General features: G+C 39.6%; 1 protein-coding gene and 1 pseudogene across 1 annotated transcript; both read right to left on the reverse strand.

The window, feature by feature from the left end:
• Positions 1-1,326: 1,326 nt before the first annotated feature.
• Positions 1,327-25,515, reverse strand: LOC122359058 (2-(3-amino-3-carboxypropyl)histidine synthase subunit 1-like). The gene is made up of 3 exons (XM_043259178.1): positions 25,416-25,515; positions 23,219-23,368; positions 1,327-1,473 (listed from the first exon to the last, which is right to left on the reverse strand). The coding sequence occupies exons 1-3, from the start codon at positions 25,510-25,512 to the stop codon at positions 1,406-1,408; spliced, it is 315 nt and encodes a 104-aa protein (XP_043115113.1). The 5' UTR covers positions 25,513-25,515; the 3' UTR covers positions 1,327-1,405.
• Positions 11,492-13,632, reverse strand: LOC122359059 (annotated as a pseudogene).
• Positions 25,516-27,130: the final 1,615 nt, after the last annotated feature.

A 27,130-nucleotide genomic window follows, 5' to 3' on the forward strand; every position in this document is an offset into this window, starting at 1 on the left:
AGAGGAAGAGGAAGTTGATGAACACAGGATGTAATTGCAAAAGTGCTGACAGCAGAACTACATCAAACAGAGGGATTTGTGTTAACCAGGAGAGTCATCAAACAGCGAGACTTTCACACGACCCGATCAAAATATCCAAAGCCGTTCGCTTCAACTCACTGACTCGATGCTCACCTCCAAATCGAACCGGCGGCCCTGAGTGAGAAGGAACCATTACAGTCCCATAATGTTTTTGTAATACAGATGAATCCTCTGGGAATGTGACACTCTGAGTGCGGTTCCCGAGGCTAAACATATCCCTCAATGGAAACGCTCACCCATCTCTCCTCAGCCGAGAATGTCCCTCATTAGTATTGAGCAGACATCCGGAATAGGACTCTGCTTATTCGGAGGAAAGTGGGAACATACTTTAAAGAAACAGGTGGAACATTCATCCCAGGAGACGGTGGAAGAGAAATGTAATGTTTAGTATAAAAGGAGGCAAGGCTCTTAATGGAACAGCTGAGCCAAAACAGACATTTCTGTCATTATTTACGAATTGTCGTGCCGACATTCTTTCTCTGGCACAGAAAAGTCTGTTTACTCTGCTCCACGCAATTACCATTAATGTGAACTCTTTTCAGGCTTTAATGAGGACAAAAAAGGACCCTAAGTATCGTGATGACTCATTTTCTATGTAGCTTTGCGTGAGAAACAGATCAAATCTACATCATCGTTTGCTTAACATCTCGACGCCCATCTTGACTTTGCTTAACAGATGTAGAAATGTTCAATTTATGAACAAAACATTTGTTGGAGTCAAATATTTTCAAGAAAACAGTGGATCTGGTTTACAAAAAGCTCTATTTGTAAACCTCTATCACATTTGTGAGAGTCAAATGATTCAAACTATTAATTGTAAATGTATGGACAGGAAAGACAAATATACACGATCTTAAACATAACAGTATTACTTTTTGCATTTCATTTGTGTTACTAATCATCTTTTGTTTTCACAACATATTTTTTATTATTAGACGGAGCTATTAGCGTTCATTAGCATTAGCATTAAACCCAACTGAAGTGGGAGGTGTGGCCAGACTCTTTTTTTATTTATAAATTTTTTAACCTACGCCGGAACAAAATCTGCACTTTGGCATGCTGCTTGCTCTGCGCAAAATTGTAACAAGACGTAATTGAAAAGAATAATGGTTTTGTCCACTTCATGTCGTTAACTAGCGAGACCATGATAGCTAGCTTGTGTCTGCAATTGTGTCTAATTTTCTGCTGAGCCCCAGATACGGCCACGGCGGGGAATGATGATAAGCATAGAGTTTTTTAATGAGCACAGGGGTCTTCTGCAGGCTCAAACGCTCTTCCTGTTTAAGCAAGGTCCTGAGGAACGCTGCGTGAGTTTATGCGGTACCTACCTTTCAATGATGTCAGCGATCACACAGGCAAACATCTGCAGACCCTCGGGCAACTGCAAGGCCACTGCAGGTCAAAAACAGAGAGTCCAGTCAGTGCAGTATAATACAATATAAATGACAGTTGCTCTGGCCTCCTATATATTAGTCTGGCCATGCAGGCAGTCTGATGTGCAAAATATAAACTAGGGATGTGCCAATATGAAAGATATGGCAAATACCTATAAAACCAAACAAACAAACCCAAAGAAAACCAAATCTCAAGGTGCTAAATAATAATGTTTTTAAAATCTTTATGCCACAAACATTTATCCATTGTAGGTCTATAATAATAATAATAATAATAATAATAAAAACATTGTACTCAGAATTTAACAACCAACCAAAAAGTCTGTGTGGATAAAATAAATGAATACAAATTGTTAAAATAAATAATTAATTATCAGTTAAATTTTTTTATTTTAAATTAATTCATAATAAATACATGAAATAGAAAGCATTTAATTTACTAAAAATAAATAAACAACTAAACAATAAAATTTGTAATTGTGTGTTAACTAAACGTAACTAAATGACGCTAGGGTTCTCAGAAGCAACTGATTTGATTTATTCTATCAATGCATGCATCCCTATTACAAACGGCTGTCTTTCAGATTTTTCTTTCTGTTCAGTTTAATAAGGAAAGGATGTTTGTGTGTCTGTGAACTTTTGAGTCTGGCAGATGTTTTCCTTTAAACAATAGGCAAGTTTGTGCGCTCATCAAATGAGTATGAGGCTTTAACCAATTAAAATAACTGTCAGGATAAAAACCCACAACTGTACCTTCTGTTAAGCATAAATAACGGTTTGATGTGTACTGAGAGACATTACTGAAACAGATCAGAACTAATTATTTATGAAACCCACAGCACAAAAGTTTAGAAGGGGTTGCCAACTCTCACACATTTGGTGTGAGACGTGCTATTGGCCTCTGTCTCGCATATTCACAAAAGTCATGCCTCATTATGAGACACCAGCTACAATAACGAAATGCAGCCAAAAAAAAAACGGAAAAATTAATTGGTTCAAAGGCAAAGAGCACTGGCTATTTCTATCTGGCACACCGTTGAGGTTGAACACAAATCCAAAAATGTCCATCGTTTCTGTGGAAAAACAACATCCTGCAATATTGCAGCAGTGAAGCATAAGGAAATTCTGGAACATCTGCATTGTTACTTTGTCATTCTCCACACTGACTATTGCTCTTCTTTTAATCAGCATTTTAATTAATTACTTTTGCATCCACCGTCGGCCTTACAGTCACAACTCATATGTTAAAGAAAGGAAGAAAAGTAAGTCTTAACTGATTTTAAGCTGTAACAAAAATATGTAACAAAAATAACATGCATGACAAATTGTCATGACATATAATAACAATAAGTGTCCTTTATTGAATTATTTATTCATTTATTTGTATTACAATACCAGCCAAATATAATTATACAATGATAATACAATATAATATAATATAATATAGACTATTAAAATAGAACAGAAGATTCTATTAGTATGCCATTTCTCTTTGCCACATGATCTTTCAGAAATAACTTAATTACTAAAGGTGATTAATAAAATGTTATTGCTAAATAAAAGTAATATTTTTTTAAATGCCACTGACCAGAAAACTAAACAAATATAATATAATATAATATAATATAATATAAATAATTCTGTGCATGTACTGAAATACGTTCTGGAATAATATGCACACATTTATATGCACACCAGACTTATTGCATATAAATTAACTTAAGCAGCTGGCGAAATTGGCATGAAGCATAAACGCAAAGTTGGCACAGTTTCAGACATGCTAACCATTTTAACAGCTGCAATAACTTCCTAGTCACGCTAAATTTACAGCATATCTAAAACAGTGACAAAGATGCACTTTCTATTTCTCGAGAGCTCAAACACAGCGCAAAACAAAAAGTCGTTTTTGAGGGTGGAAATGCATGTGCAGTTAAATGCAGTGAAGGAGGAGTGCATTAAATCAGTGTGAAATTAATGTGCATGGAACAACAGAGAGATGATAATAGAACATGGACATGATATGAAAGCGTGGTATACCACGGATGTTGGATCCGTCACAATGTCTTAATCCAAGTATCAGTATCAATGCATTATGCCTTATTGAGGCCACTGACCTTTCGACACAGCCATACAAACCATATCTCCACTGTTAAATTCAATTAAATGATAATAAGAGACTACATATTACAAAAACATGCAAAGAAGTTAACCTCAATGTATTAACAGTAATGGAAATATTAATGTTACTTTACAAAAACACAGGCTGACTCCATATGATCGTTTCTACAGATTTTTATATTTTCTTGCATCAATATCTTTACTGAATTAACTGGACATTACTTAGATCAGCCTATTCTAATTTAAATAATAACATATTGACAGACAGTTTGTATATCATTTCAGATAACTTCACTTCATCTGTAAGCTACTAAGAAGCTATTATTTTCCACAGATGCAATATTAACCCGTTAGCTGATATGAGATCATGCTTTTTGTGATGTGCTTGATTTTAAATAATCCAAACTCTTTAAATGATGTGGTTGATGAACTTAATAACATTAGCCATGTTTAAAGACTGTGATTTTTTTTTTTTCTTTTTCGGTCCTCATTGTACGCCGGCATCATGCTTAGATATGCTGCACTGTTGTCTTGGAAACAGACTCATGACCTAAAATTGGATCAGTTACATGTACTATACAGCCTAACAAGTGAACAATAAAAAAGGAACAGTGAAATTTCCAATTATCACCATTCTACATCAGATCATAATGATTTCATACAAGTGTGACCTATCCAGAAGCCTTTTCTTCAGTCAATAAAATAGTTTGAAAAAGGATGCAGCAACATCTCATCTCATCTACAGTCAATTTTTTTTTATTTATCAACTGATGCTATCAACTTTTCACCGTTCCACTAATTATACAATATTTGAAATCAAGCCAATATTTGAATATTTTCTGCATTTTTTCATTACAAATGCCACATTTCCGGCCTCTCCTCATTAGTGAAATACATGTGGCCTACAGTCTGCCGTATGAATTATTAAAATATGCTGGATCACAGCAGAAAAATCAATTACAACCATAATCATTCCATCAAAACATGGCATTCCCTCCATGGTGAGAGAATTTCTGGCCAGTTTCTGACATCTGGATAGTGATGTTCTTACGTTTTGAAAACATTTCATTTTCTGTGAAGTACTGAACACTGTTGCAAGTTCTGTTTACTTAAATATATAAACAAAGTAATGTTTTAATTGTGGTTAACTACATATAACAGGCAGCGCTGCTTGATTTGTGAAAATTACTGTGCAGTCTTGTGAGAATCGGTTAACTGAAGTCATCTTTGTGCCATAACGAGCACTGTTTTGCACTGCATGTCATCATTTTCCAGACGTTTACATATTTATAGCGGACATGGAGTTAAATGAAAATACAGCTTTTGGCCATTATTGCAATTTAAAAACATGATACTTTTTTTGTTTTGTGTAAAGTTTTTTTTTTTTTTTTTTTACATGAGTATATTTTTAATATAAAGTTTTTGTACATTTTAAAATGCACTGAAAAATTACAAACAAGAAAATGACATAATATTACATGAATCATATAGCACAGCCTTGTATACAAATTATATAATAAGAAAATTATAATCATTTATGCTATTACCATTTTTTGTGTTTTGATTGAGAGGCCAATACAACAAAATGTAAAGGGCAAGCCTGAACACGTTAAAAACATTTTAAGTCACTATGTATTATTTGAAAGTTTTTGTAATAAATATATATTAAAATGCACTGAACAATCAGGAAAAAAACTAAAACAAAATAACGTAACATAATATTACAATTCTGACACATAAAACACAAATTTATATTTTATGTCATTATCATTTTATTTATTTATTTATTTTTTTATTGTTACCCAGGACCACAAAATCATTCTTAAATAGCACAGGTACAGTAGTGTGAAAAATTGTTCCTGATTTTGTATTTTTTTGCATGTTTGTCACACTTTGTTTCAGATTAAACAAATTAATTAATGAAATATTAATCAAAGATAACAAAAATGGAAAACAAAATCCAAACCCACATGGCCCTGTGTGAAAAAGGGATTTTGTTTTCCCTTCGTAATAAAAACCCTCATTTAAAAACTGCATGTTGTGTTTACTTGTGTTATCTTTGATTAATATTTAAATATGTTTGATGATCTGAAACATTAAAGTATGACAAACATGCAAAAAAAATAAAAATCAGGAAGGGCGCCAACATTTTTTTCCCACCACTGTATATTTGTAGCAATAGCCAACAATATGTTGTTTGGGTCAAAATATTAATTTATTTTTTTTTAAATGCCAAAACCATTAGGATATTAAGCAAAGTTAATGTTCTTTGAAGGTATTCTGTCATTTTTCTGACATAAATATATCAAAATGTAATTTCTGATTAGTAATATGCTTTGCTAACAACTTAATTTGGACAACTTAAAAGCATCCACAGATCCAGATATTCATATTTGTATACTACATTGTCGTATCCTAACAAACCACACATCAATGGAAAGCTTATTTATTCAGCTTTCGGGTGATTTACAAATCCCAGTTTTACGGTCCAGGGTTACAATTGTATACTGGTCGAGATGCCAGTAATAGAAAATTTACAGGGCAAGCCTAAACGTGTCTAAACAACAACAAAATTACTTTTCTCCTCTTTGAACCTGCTTTTAAAGCATAAAGGCTACTTCACTGTGAGCTCGGGATGTGCCCTACTTAGAATTCACACCCTCTTTTAAGAAATGGTGAACTTACATAAATATGGCTCAGCTGCGAAGAAATGAGCAATAAATGAGATGGAGGGGGAAAAAAAAAAATAGAACGTAAGCTATTTGTTCTGAGAGCGGACAAGTTAAAGAGCGGCCAGGAAGAGTGATGGATGAAAGGTAGAAGGGGGAATACAGCTGGGCTGAGTAACACTCTGATGAAAGGTTAAAAGACTGGCCCCCTTCAGTCCGGACAGACACAGACAGGTCATTACCTGGGAAAGGGCGAGTTTATTAACAGTAAAAGGTTATTCAGCTCAGTACAGCCTTGCCTGACAAATCTCTCCATCCATCCATCCTCGACCAGCCACTGACGAGCTGTTTCTCGCTTAGGAGGCCCAGTGCCTGCCCAGAGCTAAGTGAGCACACATTTGTACGCCGCACATCCAGAAATGTCATTGAAGCTGAAGGAAATGCCAAAATGCCAGAACCCCCGACTGACTTGGAGTGGGCAAACACACACACACACACACAGATAAATGTGCTTAGTGTGTTCAGTTACACCTGTTACCACGCCACAAAGGCTGACAAACAAAATGTTAGCCTTCATCAAACTATCTGAATGACTGAAAGAGCACGGCTGCTACAATAAAAGCTAAACAGATGGGAAAAGGTACGTTATGATTGGGTAAATTATTATAAATGATGATTAGGCAACAAAGCATTTGAGTCGTTCTAAAACACATCGTGAGAATGGGGGTGGGGCTACTTATTCAACCAACCAATGACAGAAAGTGGGAGGGTTCTAGGAAATTTATTTTAAAACAGTCAGTATTGGTAGAGAAACAAATATTTTACCTGTAAAAAGTCATGGCTTATGTTCGAAATACAGTGCATCTACAAAAAAGTTTTTGTGGACGGTTCTAGGGGGAAGTTTAACAATGAACAAACATCACATCTTCACTTCTTTCTGTACTTCAATCAGTTTGTGTGTAAATATAAACAGACATCCCTGCACAAAGAGTTTGCATTATGATCGCATTTATATCGAGACACCGTGGACTAATTATTCAAACACAAGAATGAATTAATCTGGGAGGTAAGTCATCTCTACTATTGTCTGCATTCATCATCTGCGTCCTTAGGCCAGAAAAACTCACAAATAATCAGTCAGGCAACCGATGCATCCTCATTATGTGAAATGAACACAGAAACAGATATTTGTGCAGCTCTGATGAAGCCTACTGAGCCAGAGAGGAACAATAAGGTGACAGGAGAGACTGGAATGGACCAGGAGACGCTAGACCTGGGCAGAAGGGGTCGTAGCTCTGGGTTGTACAGCACTATGCTGTAGGGTTTTCACACCTAATTTTAATTATGATAATTATGAATTGTCATTTGAATCAGCTCTCAATTCAAGTTTGGGGAATTGAATCTTAAAAGATTCAAGTCAGTATGTAATTCAAATATACCTTTAAATCACCTAATGCGTCCAGCGTTTTAGGGCAATTTAAATGTATGTTACCAATATGAATTTACTCTGTGATCAGCAAAATAAATCAATTGGATTCTTCGCTTTACCTCGAGCAGGTAACAACGGATCTGGGCATGAGTTTGACTTTCCAGTTACATAACACACAAACAAGAATTCGTAATAATGAAACAATTTATTAAACAGTACCTACTATTTGACAAGACTACACTGAGAAGACTAAACATAAAACACACACACACACACACATGCATTCATACACACATTCACGGGTTGGAAGGGAAATGGATAATTGTCTGTCCAAAGTCTGTTAGCTAGTTCTGAGATCGCACTAAGAGCACCAACAAAGCAAAGTTAGGTTTAGGCTCGCTTATATGTGTCTGCGCCAATTCAGTAGAGACGGAAAGGTAGTTTTACCACTCGGCGTGTCTGGGGAAATCCGGCGTGCTGATTGGGCAGGCTCGTCCGTGGGATGGCGTGGTCGGGCTTTCCGGGCCGTTTGAATGAAGTCTCTCTAGCTTGGTGGTTCGCTTTGGATGAATCGGGTTGGTTATGGAAAGGGCAGTGAGTGTCCGTGGAGTGATGTGACGGAGCGGACGAGTCGAGGGTATCGGGTCGTTCTGGTTCGAGTCTTCTGACTTCTCCAAGTTCGAAGTTTCTCTGTTTCCTTGGCGATTCCTGCAGCGACCGAATTCCCTCCCGGTGGTTCCGAAGAGTTCTTCTCGACTCGACTCCGACTCCGATTCTTCTCGTTCTCAACTCAACTCAGAGAGCTCTGTTCCTGCGTTTTGAGGTGCAAATTTTGGGCCGTGCCCTGGGCAGTTGTCCAATCCGAGGTCGAAGAAGGCGTGTCCACGCCTGCTTTCGACTCGGTTTCGTGCATACTTTATCCCAGTTAGAATTGACATTCTGCACTTCTGTTCCCTATCAAAAGCTTATAAGTGGAATACACTGTTGTGCATTGCACAAACACATATATTCATTCATCACGATATTGGAAACATCGTAAGCTTCAATTTGATATCAAACATGCATTATCTAGCGCTTATGGAACGCTCTCTGTTAGAGGATTATTTAAAGAGTATATAGCGGTTCCTACATACATCCCAAAACATTTATTAAGCAGTTATTTACAGATGAACCTTTATTCGTTTGAAAGGAAGGCATTTAGATTGTTCGTTTAGTGGTTTTATGTGTGTCCTGGCAGTTCCTTTATTGTAGCGAAAAGGAAAAAGCGCGCTTTTAAGGAATGTATGTTGGGACAGAGCAACCCTCCCTGGGGGGGTTGAAAGTGTGAGGCTGTCCTGACCACGTTGATTCACCGCGGGAGTCTTATCACCTTTTGACTTGGTGGCTTGGTAGAACTGGTCCCAGATCAGTGCGCAGAACGAGTTATCGTGCTGTCGACCAGATGTTGCAGTTTCAATCATCCCAATCTTGACGTGGGTACTCTCGGATTGGTCGAGCTCACTGCAGCGACAGTCCCTTGAGAATGTTTGGTAGACGTTGCGGCGCTCTGCATCGCTCGGCTGACCATCTTGATTGCCTTTATGGTCCGGGGTGCGGAGGATGCGCGATTTTACGACCTGGTTCTAGAGCGATTCCCCCTTTTATGGTTCGTGTCTGTTCATCGAGGCCCCACATATCCCCCTTTTGCGCGATGAGGTTCCCGTTGCGAACGTCATCGGGCACTGGAACAATGGACAGAGAGAACAGACATCCACAAACAACATTTCCATCGCTAACTGAACTGTGGTGCAGAAATTTGGAATTTGGGCAGATCGGGTGAGAAACTTGATACGACATTTGCGCTCAATCTATGGACTTGGTGCGGGGAGTCAATCTTATTGTCAGGACCTGACGTGAGAGAATGGTTAAGGGTGTTCCTGTAAAAGGGCCTAGAGGGGAAAAAGGGAAACAGAGAGGGAAAGAGAAGGGAAAAGACAACACATAAGGGACACAAGGACATTGAGTGAGGTTAGGACAACAAACAATGGTCACATGTGTGGAGAAACTCCTTGTTACTAGAGTGTTGGTTCTAGCAGTGCGGTGAAGGAGCGTGTAGGTGTTGTGCTTGAAAACCTGGCTATGTGTTTCCCTAGTGGGTGAGGAATTACATCAGTGAGGTGCGATAGTCGGTCTGTGTCAGTGGGTTTGGTCTCCCCCTTTCCTTGTCTCTTGGAGCCCTGGTGCCTCTTTATCTGGTTCCGGTGTACCCATCGCAGGGCTGGCTCGCTGCGCCCCTGTCGAATCTTGATTCGGTAGGCAACAGGTGACAGTTTGTCTACGATTTCGTGGGGTCCCGTCCAGTGAGGTAGGAACTTCTTTGACAATCGATGAGGGGTGTTTGGCCGTGGCTGGGCGAAACTGTAGTACCACACTTTGTCTCCGACCTCAAGTTCCTGATATGAGGCCTTCCTGTCATAGTAAGCCTTACGACCTTCCGCGCTGCTTTGGAGTTGTTGCTGTGCAAAGGCGAAAGTCGTTCTCAGGTGCTGATGCAACTCTTCTAGGTACTGGTGCGTGGTGTAGGCAGTGACAAGGTTCATGTCACCGGGTTGGTCCAGCAGGTGTAAGGGTAGTGTCATGCGTCTCCCCGTCATCAGACCAGGCATCCTTTCACGTATTCCGCCACGTCGTGCTGCATGCCAGGCCAGTATACCACTCGTTTGAGTGTCTCATAGGTGGCCTTGGCGCCATGGTGTCCAGCGCATGGTGCATCGTGGGCGTATGTCAACATTATCCCCCTTTGGCTCTGAGGCACTACGAGCCGTGGCGTAGCGAGTGGCTCAGGGACATACGTGAGAACGCCGTCTTTGAGATGCAGCATGTGCTTGATGGAGTGCAGGTGGCGGAGGTCAGAGGAGGTGGCTAGGTCGAAGTCAGAAACGGGTGCGGTAGCTGGGTCAGAAATGTGTGCACTGATGGTTTGCAGTGCTGGATCCGACGCTTGAAGGGTACTGAGATCGTCAGCAGCAAACTGTGGCGAGATGGAGATACGGGAGGAGGTGGGGATCGCGAGCGCCAGTGGCGTGTAGGCGGCGGGTGATGGCTGCCACAGCTGGGTTGGGTGGGTGGGAATGGAGCGTCCAGGACTCTCCATGTAATGCACCTGCTTTAGCGAGGGCATCTGTTTGGTCGTTGAAGTCTTTGTCGTGGTTCTTGCTGCTTGAACTTGAAATTGCTTGTGACCTTGACATTGCCCTCGGCGGTCTGTAAGCGGGCAGTGGTGTCTGTGGCTTGGCACTGCAACTCCTGAACGTTTACTGACTGGAAGGGCAGAGGTTCACGGACTTGTGTCCACAACTTCAAGTGCTTAAAGTCTATTAGTGGCTTAAAGCGATTAAGCAGGTCCTTTCCGATTAGCAGTGGGTAAGTCTTTAGGGGTGAGATGTAGACTGGGTGGATGAGGTTCATCGGACCCACAGTTAGGTGAATCGGGGCCACCTGTGTCAGTTGTAGGCCCGTGGTGGGAGTATACTTGAAGGTTCAGCTCACATCTTTGAAGTTTGAGGGGGCCATTTAATGTCTTTGCTCCTTCCTGGATTTTTCCGAGGAGTTCTGCTGACATTAGTGTGATGTCAGCTCCTGTGTCCAGAAGGGCTTCGACCCTGATGTGGCGTTCGATGATGACGGAGAGGTAAAACTTTCTTGCTATACCTCTCTCAATGAGATCACCCAGGAGTTGAGGACTGGAGTTTGGGATGAGATGGGGAGGATATCAGGGCTAATCTGCAGTTCTTCGGACGAGTGGCAGCAGGCGACCAGGACAGCACTTTCAGGAACCAGAGTGGTTTCAGCGGCAGGTGTTTGTTGGATGATGCCGTGGTTTGAAGCATCATATGGTGAGTTAGGGGCTAACTCGATTGCTGGGGTTTCAGGTAGGATTTCTCGTCCATCTGAAGTTATGGTCATTATGGTTCTTTGAGTGTGCGGGGAGGAAGTGCTATTCTCTGTGTCTGGTTGGGTCGGGTGGTCGCTGCTGTCTCGTCCGGCTGCCAGTCAGGCTGAATCCGGCTTCTCTTTCTTTTCCCACTTCCAATCTTCCTTCATTTGCTGGAAAAACTCTCTCATCATGCTCTTCATCAGTTCTTGTGAGTAAAAAAACGGTGATGTCTTTTGCTCTTGTGTGGATTCAGTTTGAAAGTTCTTTCGTCGAGTCCTTGGGCTGGTTGCTCCAGGGTGTGTTTGTGCTCTACCCATGGAGGTTCCGTTGCCATCCCAGGAGCTCTTCCCCCTTTGGTTTCTAAAGGAGGTTGACTGATTCCACGATCTCTCCCACTGACCTTCCTGCGGTCTTGAACTGTCCCATGACTTTTCCCAGTGGCGTCCAGGCGAGCGCTGTCGTTCACGTGGTCCATCCCAGCGGCCGTTTCTCTGATTGGGTCTGGTACCTGCGTGGAAGTCTTGCTCTCGGTTGGACACGTTCCACTCTTTTCTTGACGGCTTGAAGCTGTCTTGATGTTGGGCACCCTCTAGAGGCAGTCCGTGACTTTGTGTGTTGAAGTCGAGGACTGTCGGAGCTTTAGTGCCTTTCTCTGCAGCCATCTTTTGTTTGCTGTAGGCTTTGTGTGCCAAGTCGCGCAGCTGCTGAATGGTCATTGTGCGCGAACATGCAAGCACGCCTAGATGGTGGCTTACCCCAGGATGTAGGTTCCTGAGGAAGAGAGTCTTAAAGTTCATGTCCTGTTCCATTTCGGGCTCGTTGCGAGTTCCGAAGTATGCTCTCCTGAGTCGGCTGTAGTAGGCTTGCGGAGACTCATGACGGCCTTGTCTGATCTCCAGGGCGGCTACTAGTCCTTGTTCTGACTCTGGGTCATCAAATTCATTGATGAGAGCCTCTCGGAGCAGGTGGTAATCAGCCTTTGTCTGGGCTGGTTGCCGGTCCAGGAAGCTGCGTACATCAGGGCTGGATGTTGCTCGCAGTAAATAGAGTCTATCTTTATCAGTGACGTGAGGTCTTACTTCCAGATGGAATTCGACGTCCTGTAGATAGGTTTGAACGTCTGGACTACTTGGCACACCTGGGGTGAACTTGACGATGTTCCTGGCGATCTTGTCGAGATCTTTTAGGTCCAGGCCGTGTGATGCTCTTTGGCTGGCTGGGTCCGTTTCTCTTGGCCTTCTCGCGAGGTATGTCTCTTCAGAGGAGCTGGTGAGTGTTTCAGCATCGCCTCTTTCCCCCTTTGTTCACTTGCCTGTACAAGCACGGGAGACCCGGTCCTACTTGGCAGGGGTGACGTTGGTGCCTCTCGTGTCCTCGGTGGCTCAGCGCGCAGGTCGTAGGCGTGTCTGAGTTCCTCCTTGACACCGTCGGATTCCTCTTTGACGTAGTCCAGCTGTTGTTCTAGGCGGCTGATCTGATTCCTTGACTCGTTCAAGTGAGCTTGAGGGCTTTGATTCTGCCGGCCTTGTCTCTAATGTCAGTCTTTGCCTTCTCCAGTAGCTGTTCTGCGTACTGGAGGTTGTTAACAGCATTGTCAAAGTCTCTTTTGGTTTGTTTCACCTCTTGTGTGGAAGCTGCTAGCAAGGCTTTGAGCGTGGTAATCTCCTCTGGGTCCTTTCTCTCCTCATCCAGCTTTTCCTGTAGTTCCTGAGCCTCCAGTTCCAGCTGTTTGATGCGTCGCTGTGCGCATGTCAGCTCCTGTTGGAGATCGGCGGCGTGCCTGTCACTCAGTTTGAGGGTAGCGATGAGGGTGTGACTTAGGAGCAGGTGATCTTTGCTAGCTCTTTGTGGTTGTAGCCTTGGCTTGGGTCCTGTTCCATTAGGCTCGTTAGGTTGTTATCCAGCTGTTCCTGGGTCTGACGCTTTAGTGTTTCCCATGGCCTTGGGTAGGAGGCTGCTGGTTGCAACACTTAGCCATGTTTCCAGGTCTTCCCAGTGACCAACGTTGTCTGCTGTGTGAGACATGTTTTGGTGCAAGCGAGGGGATTTGGAAAAGTGACTGACACAGACCTGGAAGAAAATAACAACCAAACAAGGCAGAACAGACAACAGCAAGGAAAGACAGAGGTGTAGATGTGTGGTGTCAGTTGATGCTAAATGTGAGGTGTCAGGTGGGCGTGGTTCTCTGTAACTGTGATCCTCTGGTGGGTGTGCTTCTAACTGGCGTTTCTGGGGAGACAATTAGTAAACACACACAGGACGACAGAGAACAGAAGACAACACAGAACAGAAGAAGGGATAGCTGGGCGTTTTGTTCTCCTGTAACAGGTGGTCCTTCCTTCTTCTCTTCTCGTTTTTTTTTTTGTTTTGGAGAAAGGGAGGAGCTACCTGTAAGAGACGTAAGAGAGGAGAGAGAGAGAGAGAGAGAGAGGGGGATTGACTCCGTGCACCAAGTAGATTGTTCCTGGGGTCGTGTTTACGATTCCTCGTCGATCAACTTTGGTTTCGGCTGGGTAGGATACACGCTGAGAAGGGAAGGTTCGTGAGCATGAACAATTTGAAACAATGTCGTCAAGTTTCACCCGATACTGATCAGAAATGTCTCAAATTAAATTCTTTGCTTTCCTGGTTCCCACAGGTGCGATCTCAGAAGCAGCAGCAGCAGTTAGATCAGAGGAAAGGAACAAGAAGGGAGAGAAGAGAGAGAAAGTTGCTTACACTGTAAACAAAGTTGACAAAGTGTGATACCGTTAAGCCTGATACCTAATGGTTGGTTTTACTATGTTGGTGTGATAAGTTAAGTTACTTGAGGGTTGAATAGGCCCTACTTACTTATGGGTGTAGCCAAATGGGTTTTAGCAAAGGGGTTTAGACCTAGGCTTTGGTGATGAGGGCGATTAACCTGTCGGAGTACAGCGGTGTGGCTCTCCGTCTGGGCGCCCCTGTGCTCCTGTAAGGTCAATCAGACTTCTGTCCGACCGTATTGCAGTGAGCCTCTCAAACAGCGTCGGCTTTTGACACAAAGGTGCGGGCCCACGGTGGAGGTGCGTCAACGGCTGGCTTGGACTGACAAGGCTGCGGGCAGAGCCCTGGGTACTGATCGGTTTCCCCGATTCAGCAGCTGACGGGGTGGTTTACCCGAGCCTCCGCCCAGGTCAGCTTGTGTTGACTCCTCCTCCGTTACACAATTGCTGATGCCTGCTGCGGGTTCACTCACAATGCTAGGACAGAGAGGCCTGGCTTGCCCCAGCTGGCACAAGGTCACGTTCAAACGGGGTCCTCACTCGCTGTGACACCTCCGAGACAACCGTCACTGCACCAACCTAGCACTAGGGAAGTGCTAGCTGCTAAGCCCTAAGCAAGGAGAGACCCTGTAAAGAGGATTGAGAGGGAGGCACTCAACTGTACACACCAAGCGTAACTGCAAATGACTTGAAATTTCTATTTGGTAGCGATAATTAATGATCAAACTTCCTGAGGAGTCAAGTCTGAATTAATCACTAAGTATCTTCTGCAATAGAATCCGGGTACTATGCCTGGAATAGTAAACGGAAGTTCAAGTCGATTATAATTGAAAATTTATGATATTGGTATTAAATTATAAAGCAATTATAATTAAATAAATCCACAAAATAGCAATTATGGAGGAGCCACCTAATTTGCTAAATCTGAAATTAAAATTCCAAACCAGGGATTATATTTAAGTGATGTGTTATCACGACTATAAAGGCAATTATAATTAACCAAATCACCAGCTGAAATTAAAATTTTCAATCAATAACGGCAGTTAATAATTGAAATTCAATGCAATTATCATCAAAGTATTGAAGCAATTATAATCAAATGGATCAGCAAATATTGTTGCAATTTATGAATATGAACCTAATGCATTTAGTAAATGACATTAAGGTTTCACATTAGCAATGCTAGAAAATTGGTAATATTTCCTGATCTCATTAAATTAATAAAAGCAGTTATACTTGTTGATGGCAATGTATCATTGAAATGCTAAGGGTAAGAAAAAACGTTTCTTGTTAATACCAACGGTTATGGCAGTTCAAACATTTGTCAACATTCTTCTCGGTAAGGGAAAGGTGAGGAAAAAGGGAATAAACGTGAAGGGGAAAGGAGGAGGAAGCCCACTATTGTGGTTCCGGCGTTCGATGGAACTCAACACGCCATAAACACACACGGCATTCAACTCAATGGACGACAGAGGTCTAAGCGCTATCCTGATGCTAACAGTTTGCATAGGTTTCAATGCCAACACATTAGATTCAGGTATCCTAGCCTCTGTTCACAAACTTCAAATATGGCGCGGAGGACTGCGCTTGCGCACTTTGAGGTTAACTTCGAAGCGGCGTCCTAGGACTTCCGCGTCGTTACTATGGATACGTGCAATTCGCTATTATACGAGTTCGCCCCACCGAAATGGCGGCGCATTTCGCAACGAGTAAACTCGATCAACCGTCTAGCACTGACAACTTCACTTGCTAAAAGTGAGGCACTTTTACATGCATATACTGCAATTAAACAATGGCGTCATCGGACGCGGCGGGTCTGCACAGTTTATTCACTTGATCAAGAATTTTCTTCTCCCATATACTTCGCGTTCTGACGCTCTCTGCGTTACGCTCGGTTTCACTTCTTCCAGTGACTAAATGGCCAAGGATTACTTAGTTAGCTACTTCTAAGCTCTTGCCAGGAGGAAATAGATTCATATGACAGTGGAACTCGCACTGTCACAGATTAACAAAGGCCTTATGGAAAATAAACAAGGAACACGCTTGCTTTTTCCCTCAACGCGCTCTAACGCGGATCTCTGTCTCTATGGACAAATATTATGATTACTGCAGTTTTCAAAATCTTCACAAATCACACGCACTTTCACGTGTTCGCATGTCAAAATAGAGGTGCGAAATAACAGCAATTTGTCTCTGTGTCTTAATCTATTCTTCCGGAAAAAATAGAAAAACCACGAAATCACGAATCACAAATTTATGAATTATGAACTGAAAATCAAATCTTGCCCGCATTCTCCACCATTATATGTAGGGTTTTCACACCTAATTTTAATTATGATAATTATGAATTGTCATTTGAATCAGCTCTCAATTCAAGTTTGGGGAATTGAATCTTAAAAGATTCAAGTCAGTATGTAATTCAAATATACCTTTAAATCACCTAATGCGTCCAGCGTTTTAGGGCAATTTAAATGTATGTTACCAATATGAATTTACTCTGTGATCAGCAAAATAAATCAATTGGATTCTTCGCTTTACCTCGAGCAGGTAACAACGGATCTGGGCATGAGTTTGACTTTCCAGTTACATAACACACAAACAAGAATTCGTAATAATGAAACAATTTATTAAACAGTACCTACTATTTGACAAGACTACACTGAGAAGACTAAACATAAACACACACACACACACACACATGCATTCATACACACATTCACGGGTTGGAAGGGAAATGGATAATTGTCTGTCCAAAGTCTGTTAGCTAGTTCTGAGATCGCACTAAGAGCACCAACAAAGCAAAGTTAGGTTTAGGCTCGCTTATATGTGTCTGCGCCAATTCAGTAGAGACGGAAAGGTAGTTTTACCACTCGGCGTGTCTGGGGAAATCCCGGCGTGCTGATTGGGCAGGCTCGTCCGTGGGATGACGTGGTCGGGCTTTCCGGCCGCGTTTGAATGAAGTCTCTCTAGCTTGGTGGTTCGCTTTGGATGAATCGGGTTGGTTATGGAAAGGGCAGTGAGTGTCCGTGGAGTGATGTGACGGAGCGGACCGGAGTCGAGGGTATCGGGTCGTTCTGGTTCGGAGTCTTCTGACTTCTCCAAGTTCCGAAGTTTCTCTGTTTCTTGGCGATTCCTGCAGCGACCGAATTCCTCCCGGTGGTTCCGAAGAGTTCTTCTCGACTCGACTCCGACTCCGATTCTTCTCGTTCTCAACTCAACTCAGAGAGCTCTGTTCCTGCGTTTTGAGGTGCAAATTTTGGGCCGTGCCCTGGGCAGTTGTCCAATCCCGAGGTCGAAGGGGCGTGTCCACGCCTGCTTTCGACTCGGTTTCGATGCATACTTTATCCCAGTTAGAATTGACATTCTGCACTTCTGTTCCCTATCAAAAGCTTATAAGTGGAATACACTGTTGTGCATTGCACAAACACATATATTCATTCATCACGATATTGGAAACATCGTAAGCTTCAATTTGATATCAAACATGCATTATCTAGCGCTTATGGAACGCTCTCTGTTAGAGGATTATTTAAAGAGTATATAGCGGTTCCTACATACATCCCAAAACATTTATTAAGCAGTTATTTACAGATGAACCTTTATTCGTTTGAAAGGAAGGCATTTAGATTGTTCGTTTAGTGGTTTTATGTGTGTCCTGGCAGTTCCTTTATTGTAGCGAAAAGGAAAAAGGCGCGCTTTTAAGGAATGTATGTTGGGACAGAGCAACCCTCCCTGGGGGGGTTGAAAGTGTGAGGCTGTCCTGACCACGTTGATTCACCGCGGGAGTCTTATCACCTTTTGACTTGGTGGCTTGGTAGAACTGGTCCCAGATCAGTGCGCAGAACGAGTTATCGTGCTGTCGACCAGATGTTGCAGTTTCAATCATCCCAATCTTGACGTGGGTACTCTCGGATTGGTCGAGCTCACTGCAGCGACAGTCCCTTGAGAATGTTTGGTAGACGTTGCGGCGCTCTGCATCGCTCGGCTGACCATCTTGATTGCCTTTATGGTCCGGGGTGCGGAGGATGCGCGATTTTACGACCTGGTTCTAGAGCGATTCCCCCTTTTATGGTTCGTGTCTGTTCATCGAGGCCCCACAATGCTATAGTTCATAATTGCAATTTTTTTTTTTTTTTTTTTTTTTTTTTAATTACAGTGTGTGTATATATGTATATATATATTACATTAACTACAGAAATTCATAAATGTTTTCCGGTATACTTAGCATGAAATAAATGTTTTTCAAATACACTTTTGTAAATTCATTTTTTTTCTGTTTGGTCCAAAACCCCAAAGAAAATTCAATGTTATCTAGCAGTTATCTATTGCTGAGCTGCTCCTTGGGGTGGCACATCTCACTGCTGCTGCTTTCTTTCTTTTTTTAGTGGAAAGAAACCTCTTGACCTTCTAAAAGCCATGTCACTGCCATATAGTTCAACTAAAGTTTATTTAATGGCAGATTAAAATGCACCTTGGCTTCTAACATTTATCCTCTGATATGAAGTTGCGTTTTTTCCTGCTACACTAAAAAAAGTACATATACAATGTACAAGGTCTTTAAGCAAAATAATGAGCTGTGCAACGTAATTTTTTATTTATATCAGTATCCTTTAACAGACTAATTATGATATTTGTAGACTCTCAGGATGTCGTTTATGTCCACCAATGCATCATGAATGAATCATATCGATTCATTCTTAAAAATTTACACACAACCAGGAAGCAAGCACCTCTCACCATAGACTGGAAATGTATCTCTGAAAAGTCTCTAGAGCAATGACTACATAATGTTCAACAAAACACTGTTATGCACTGTGTGTTTGCGTGTTTGTGTTGTGTGTACACACACACACACACGCATACACGTGTGGAAAAGGTGTGTGGAAAGCTCGTCTATATATCAGGCGTGACTCATTGGTCTCATTCTGTACACTAAAGTCAAGAGAACATTACAGCATAACACACTACATCTGTTACGCAAGCATCCTTATCATTAAGTTCTCCTTGTCATAACAGGAAATGAAAGTAGATGAAGTCTGTGCTGATGCCACAGTGCAAGAATATTTGATACTGATCTAATATGACACAGAATACACAGTGACCAGACACAGGTAATAAATACAGATGCAATTCAGCCTACAATAAATACATCAAATGGACTACATAAAAATTAAATAGACAAGGCCATGCAGCTCTAAACAATAAAGGTTTTTCAAATCAATTTCTGGATTGTCTTCCCAGAAAATGATTGTGTAGTGCAAATCATTACTTCATAATGTGGCCAATGCATCACACTAAATCAAATGTTTACATTAGGAACACGTAATGAAGAGAAATGTGTGCTAAATGAAATATTTTTAGAAGAAATATATTTTAATAAATATTTATTTAGATAAGCATGCGTGTATGTGTGTGTATTTATTTATTTATTAGGGGTGTGCGATATTGACAGAAAAATAATCTCAATATTTTCTGTGATTTTAGAGACAACAACAATATTTTGCTAAGTGTTATCGTGCTGGTATCTTAAAGGGGTCATATGATAGGGTTTCAAATTTTCCTTTCTCTTTGGAGTGTTACAAGCTGTTAGTGCATGGATAACGTTGCACAGATTACAGTTTCATATCCAGAGAGATATTCTTTATAAAAGTTATTACAGCCTAAAACGGCTTGTTTAAACACTCTCCCTAAGTCACCAAACACTTTTCTACATCACAGAATGGGTTTATTTTTATAACACTGCCCAAATGTGTAAGCACATAAAAAAAGTGGATCTATCATTCTCACTGTAGTGTTGCGGCCTGTTGCCGGAGATGGAGGAATGCCGTGGACTTCTGAAGTTTGAGATATTCTTCATATTCTGTGTACTGGTCCATTGACACTGATAGACATTAATTTTTTTTTCGAAAAAGCTTTAACTGACATTTTTATGGCCATTTTTATCTTTATAAAGCCTTTTTTTCTAAAAGTGTCCATTGTTTTTTTTATACTGATATTTGATATATTAATATAAGATACTCTGAATGTGAAATTAAAACCACCAGTAGATGGACGTAAGTCAATGTAAAGAAGTGAGTCATTGTGACTGAACTGAATCATTTAAACAGTTGATTCATTCAGAAACTGTCATTTATCTCATAATGTTATTATTACATCAGTTCAATAAAAAATTCCATCACATGTGTAATCATGGTCATTTTAAAAGAAAACTGGCCCTCTTTGTATGAAATTGATTAAATAGGCTATAAGAAATAATGGATTTCTTATAGCCTAGTGGAATTTGTCTTTAATTTAAAAGCATTTCATTAGACTGAATCATGCAGTAAAAGAACACTCTAAATATGCACAATGTGTAATATATATATATATATATATATATATATATATATATATATATATGCGCTTTTCAATATTTAAGAAAAATAATGATGAAAAACATGAAAGTGTGGAAAATGATAGAAATAAAAAACGAGAGTGAATCTGGCCAAAATGATCTTTGCTCACTCAGTCCAGAAATAGAGGGGGCTTTTAAAATGAAAACCCTCTACAACAAAGAGCCCAGCAGACTGTAGCATTCTGTCCAATCCCCATGAAAGTACTCAGCACAAGCCACCTGCTAACACATTGAGCACATCAAACACTTGTCTGTTGTCATTCACATCAATAGAGGTTTGAAACGGGGCATTTTTGCGGCTACGCTGCATTATTAGGACTTTTTGTGATTAAAAATTGGACATCGCTGTAGGTCTGAACTCTACAGACCCCAGCTTCCTTATGGTGAACATGTATCTAAATACATTGAAAGCAACCTCTCTCCTTGTTCTCCTTCATCTTACTGTGTAATGACCCATCCTGGAGGCTCTTTGACATCTGCACTAGAATGATGGAGGACAGGCCCTTGGGACGAATTGCCATCAGACAGTGACGCATAACCAAAGTAAGAGGATAGGTCAGGTGAAATTTAAAGAGACAAATCGCAATTCATAGCCCAAAAAGGTCACGTAACAATGGCGTTTCTTAAAACCAGACTTTGGGTGTTCATACGACTGCACTACTGGACTATTTTGACTCAGCTGTTCTGACATGTTAGGGACAGTGTCATTGGTATAACATCTCTGGCTTGCAGTTCACAGCCATCCCAATGCTTCTGACAGATTAAGAACGCAGGCTAAACAAGCAAACAGCCAAAGGGTTGCTGGATCAAAACCCACAAGTCTAAGCCATAGCATTCACGACAAGGCCTTCAAGCGGAGTCAATTCATCATCAACAGCAAGATAAACAGCTCTTGATTGGACGCATCAAACTAAATGAGGATTAAATTTGCATAGCGATAAATGATACGGCACGAATAATAGGATTAGCGAGCTGCTTGCTATGATTTCACCATCTTTTTTATGCTGTGATGAAATTCTCTGAGGTTAGCTTGAGGAGGTAAAGCACTGGAATAAGATGTAATTTCTTCCATTAAAGTGGATATTCTACAGTAAAATACTATAGCGAGATAGCATGGGGGCGACCCCGGGAAAGTCTTGACCACTTATAATTGCTAAAATCTTACTACGAAGCTTTATGACATCTCATTAGAGTGGCTTCAAATGATCCAGACGTGTTGTTTCCTTAGGAGAATAATTTCACACCAATATGAAAGGATTTCTGCAAATACCACTTACGGAAGTCACTACAGAGGGCATAACATATTCTGATGCGAAACACTGGCTGTTGTGGACACAGATTAAAACATCACAACAAAACAACAAGAAACTTTCATTTATCACATATTTCTCCAAAGAATAAATTGAGATTTCAATAATCGTTAGAAATTAAGCAACACTTTACAATACGTTTTACTTCCTCAGCCTCGTGTTACGCATTAGACGCCATGAGCTAATTACAAACGACAATTTTTAAACATAATTTATTGACACAGGTTTTCTTTTTTTATATAATATTGTTAATTGCTAATTCATGTATATTCAACATACATTATTTAAATGTTAAAAATCTAAAACGTTTAAAAAAATCCATATGTAGAAATACCCAAGCTAAATTCTGTAATGCGCATTTAGGTTAACACATTTAAGTGTTACCAAAAAATGAATAAAGATCAAATGCTAAGCTAATATTTCAAGCTGAAGTGCTCCGAAGAATAATAGTCATTTTGTACCGTGGCACACACGTCCTTGTTAATCAGCAGGATCAGTTGATGGTTAATAAGCTAATAACCATATCTTCCGCATTTCGCTGAACCAAAGTCCCGATAAAATTAGGTAATTATGCCTCTAAATGTCATGAATTGCACCAATTTTCCCAGCTGATTTAAAGCAGCCCTCTGCAGTCATTTTAAAGTTTGCACTTTGTTCCAGGGAACAGCAAAAAGACCACATCTTAATTTATGCCTGTGGAATCCTCCGAGGCAGTTTTCCTTTTCAATTTGCTTGACTGTGTCCATACAGCTAAAATAACACAATAGTGAAGAACATTAATCTATATAACGCAGCCTGTGCGCTCTCTTAAAAACAATGAGCTCAAGACAGACATTATGTAATGCTACTGCATTATCCTGCAAACAGAGATGAACTTAAAGGCAATTTAATTCTCTATAGGCAGACAATCAGAATGACTAATGTTCTGGAACTGAAACTGTAAGTCTAATAACAAAAAATACAACATATAACCATTTTGCAGCTACCTATAGTATATGGCAGCTTTGTCCCTTTTGTTGAAAGTAGGCAGCAAATCAAACGTTTATTCGCACACAGTGAAAAATTATATCTAGTGTAAATAGCTCAAAATAACATTAAATGCATAACAAAGCAATTTGGTTTTAGCATTTTTTATATATATATTTTTTTTTAAATGTACTCACCTCTCTTGGCTTTGGCTTGTCGTACCCTCCATATTGTTTTGTGGACCTCAAAATTGTAGTTAGCTGGCAAAGCCTTAATGGCTTCGTTGAGCTCTGGATTTTTGAGAATCTCATCAGGAATCTGATTGGCCACTCTCCTCGGTCCTCTCACTAAATTAAAAAGACTTCAGTGAAGTTTGCTGTAAGCATTACTCAACACAAGTGTGAAAAAAAAAAAAACCATACAGTGCGGCAAGTTCCACTAAAAATGTACTTTTCTTTATGAGAAATTGATTGAGCCGCAGTCTATGTAAGACAAGAAAAGCCCATGCACAAAATTAATCATCACACAATCAATCAGTGCGCCGTCAGCACAGCTGCTTGAACTGAGAGGTCAGTCATCAGCAGAATGAGTCTGTCAGCGATGTCCATTTATTTTTGAAGTCTATGACAGACAGACCATCTGTAATGTAAAATCGAACTATAGTAGAGTGAATGGTTATATTCCTACAATATCAGTTAAAAGTTTGGAATAATTAAAGATTTGAAATGTTTATGAAATTCCATATCAGTTATATCCCATTACTACATTCTAAAGCATATTTAAATACAAATAGTGTTTTAAATTGCAATAATATTTTTGATTAACTAAATGCAGCCATTAAACATAAACATATTTAAGTACATACAGTAGTACCCACACTAAAAAAATATATAAAAATAATCATTTTACAGGCAGAACTGAATCACATTAGTATATTTATATCTGATTAGCAAGAAATAACAAGAAGTGAAAATATTATGCATGTAGACTAGGGCTTTCAGTTGGATATAATATACATACTTCCAAGCTCCACAATACACAAAAATCAAAAACACCAGTCCAAATAGCTAAAAAGTCAATAATTAAGAGGAATTAATAGAAAATGTTTTTCACAGTAAACTTATTTCAAATAAATCTACTTATTAAAAATAAAAATATTATATATATATAAAAAATATTATACACACACACACACATATATATACATATATTTATATATGTTTGTGTGTATGTGTATGTATGTGTACACAAAAAAATGTAAAGCTCATCTTCCAAGTCGATGGGTACATTTAAGCAAACCATTATGTGAATAAATGTAATGTGTTATTATCTATTCATTCATGTATTTACAAAACATTCATTAGTATTATGACAGTAATAGCCATTCAAATATAGGTTGATTGCCTTAAGAATAACCTCAAATGAGGTGTGTAACCTTTTATTAACGTATATCAACAAGATGACAAAACAAAATCAACAAACATCACAATCATTCTTAAAATAAGTTGCATTTTCTCTTCTACAGACTAAAACAGAACTGATATCAAAAGTTGAAACTATTTTCTAATTACTGCCAACCAGTGTACATACATCTGCGTAGAACGGGGTGTCAAATTCAATTCCTGGAGAGCTGGAGGCCTGCGGAGTTTAGATGCAACCCTAATTAAACACTCCTGATCCAACTAATCAAGTCCTTCAGGCTTAATTGAAAACTGCATTGTGCGTGTGTTGGAACCAGACTCTGCAGGGCTCTGGCCCTCCAGGAACTGAGTTTGACACCCCTGGTGTAGAACAACTCAATTACAGTTCTACAATTGTGCATAATGTTCCAAGTGTGATCATTTATTAATCATCTAAAACAACTTGGTAACTAATATTCATAGACCATATAAATATACAACTTTCTGTATAATGTAGGCCACTTGTTACACAGAACACACACACACACACACACACACACACACATACATACATACATACACATATATATATATATATATATATATATATATATATATATATATATATATATATATATATATGGCTAGTTTGTGGTGTCTCAAAATATGAAGGTACTGACAAATAAGCATCTGTTCTTTTTAATTTACAGGCCAGATATTTAATGTATTTCACAACATTCCTGTGTGACAACTAACCCCGGTGTTAATATGTAACTGCAGTAATGCATACTACAGTTTAAAACACATAAGAACTCTGAACACTTCTGGAGTACTAACAAAGTGTCAGCAATATATCTTATAATGCACCACATATTTCACACAGCATCCGACAGAATTAGCTACTGCAGATTTATCGCAATGTTACTTGTATATTACAGCTAGCAGACATCGCAAACACGATCCATTTTTAAGAAATTAAACTATCGATACTCACCATTTGTTTTTTTCACAGCGATGACTTCAATCTCGCTAGTGGGAGCCGCCATCTTTCCCCAAACAAGTGCACGTGGAGTGAACCAGGCATTACTCATCGAACACAGAGGAACAAATCAAGTGTCGATGCCATCGATATGAGCGTTATATTTAGTCGCCAAGAAAAAGTTTTTAAACATGTTATGCCAAGGTCCTAAGAAGTAATTTCGATCCCCTTGGAAAGGATCTCCTTCTAAAGAATAAAAAAGGGATATTTATGTATCAAACAGCATTTATGCTGAGTGCGAAAAAGTATTAAGCATACATTTCCCTCCTTTCTGTGATTAGACTGGTGGCTGTTTTTTTTTTTTTTTTTTTTTTTTTTTTTTTTAAAGTAATTTAGTCTAACTGAAAAATTCTTCTCTTTTGATATCTCTCAGGGAAGAAAGGTACAAAACTGTCTCTGGGGCCTTACGCTTACTTTTTTAAAAGGTACTATTAGGTTATGTACGGTTTAGCTAATAATACTATACTTAGGTAATAATACTAAACATTTTCAGTTAAATACCTTTTAAAACAGAAGGCAAATTTATAAAAATGTACATGTACATGTATAAAAATGGTTATAAAAATGTACATGTACGTGTAGATTTATAAAATTATGTACATTTATAAAATTAACAAGTAAAATATGTTCAAAAATTTATATGTAGCCAATATCATAACATTATACTATACGTTAGGAAATATCAGGCCTATATGTACCTTTATGGGTACAATGGTACCAACCTAATGACAGCTTTTGTACAGATACTTTTCTTTTTACTGATAGTGTTTAGCCTCGTTAGGCTCCACCCCATTAGCCTACATCAGTTTCCTGAAATTAAAATTTAATAAAGAGTTTTTATTATATATGCTTTACTAGAAAAATGTTACTCTACTTTCTAAACATGAACAGGGTCGGTGCTTAGGTGCGGTTGTCATTCTCACAGCCTGCAGTCTCCTCATTAATCAAATTTAAAAAGAGTCTTTCATGACTCCTCATCTCCATCTGTGCTCTGTCGCCTGGTGTGTATCTGCCTGTGAATGGAGACAGAAGTGCTATAGCTTGAGTCACCAGTCTCCTTCACAGTGAATGAATCAGGGAAAGTGTTCCTTCAGATGCAAGTAAAAACTACACATAAAGGTGATAGAGGCCATAAAAATAAAGAATTAAAAATCTATCTATCTATCTGTCTATCTGTCTATCTGTCTATCTATCTATCTATCTATCTATCTATCTATCACACACACACACACACACACACATATATATATATATATATATATATATATATATATATAGATAGATAAGCCTGCTGAGGGAAGGCAGATATATATATATATATATATATATATATATATATATACACACACACACACACACACATATATATATATATATATATATATATATATATATATATATACACACACACAATGTTTTATATCTAGTTTTTTCTTTTTGGAAAAGCAAAGCAAGGTTGTATTCAAGGTCTGCCAGCCTACTAGAGACAGTAGGGGAGAAAAGCAAGACACAAAGGCACACACACACACTTACACACACACAGAGAGAGAGAGAGAGAGAGAGAGAGAGAGAGAGAGAGAGAGAGAGAGAGAGAGAGAGAGAGAGAGAGAGAGAGATTAATCGAGCTCCACACACCAAGAATATATCAACCACTAAACCAACACATGGTA

This window comes from Puntigrus tetrazona, chromosome 15 (assembly GCF_018831695.1).
Source record: "Puntigrus tetrazona isolate hp1 chromosome 15, ASM1883169v1, whole genome shotgun sequence".
Classification (NCBI taxonomy): domain Eukaryota; kingdom Metazoa; phylum Chordata; class Actinopteri; order Cypriniformes; family Cyprinidae; genus Puntigrus; species Puntigrus tetrazona.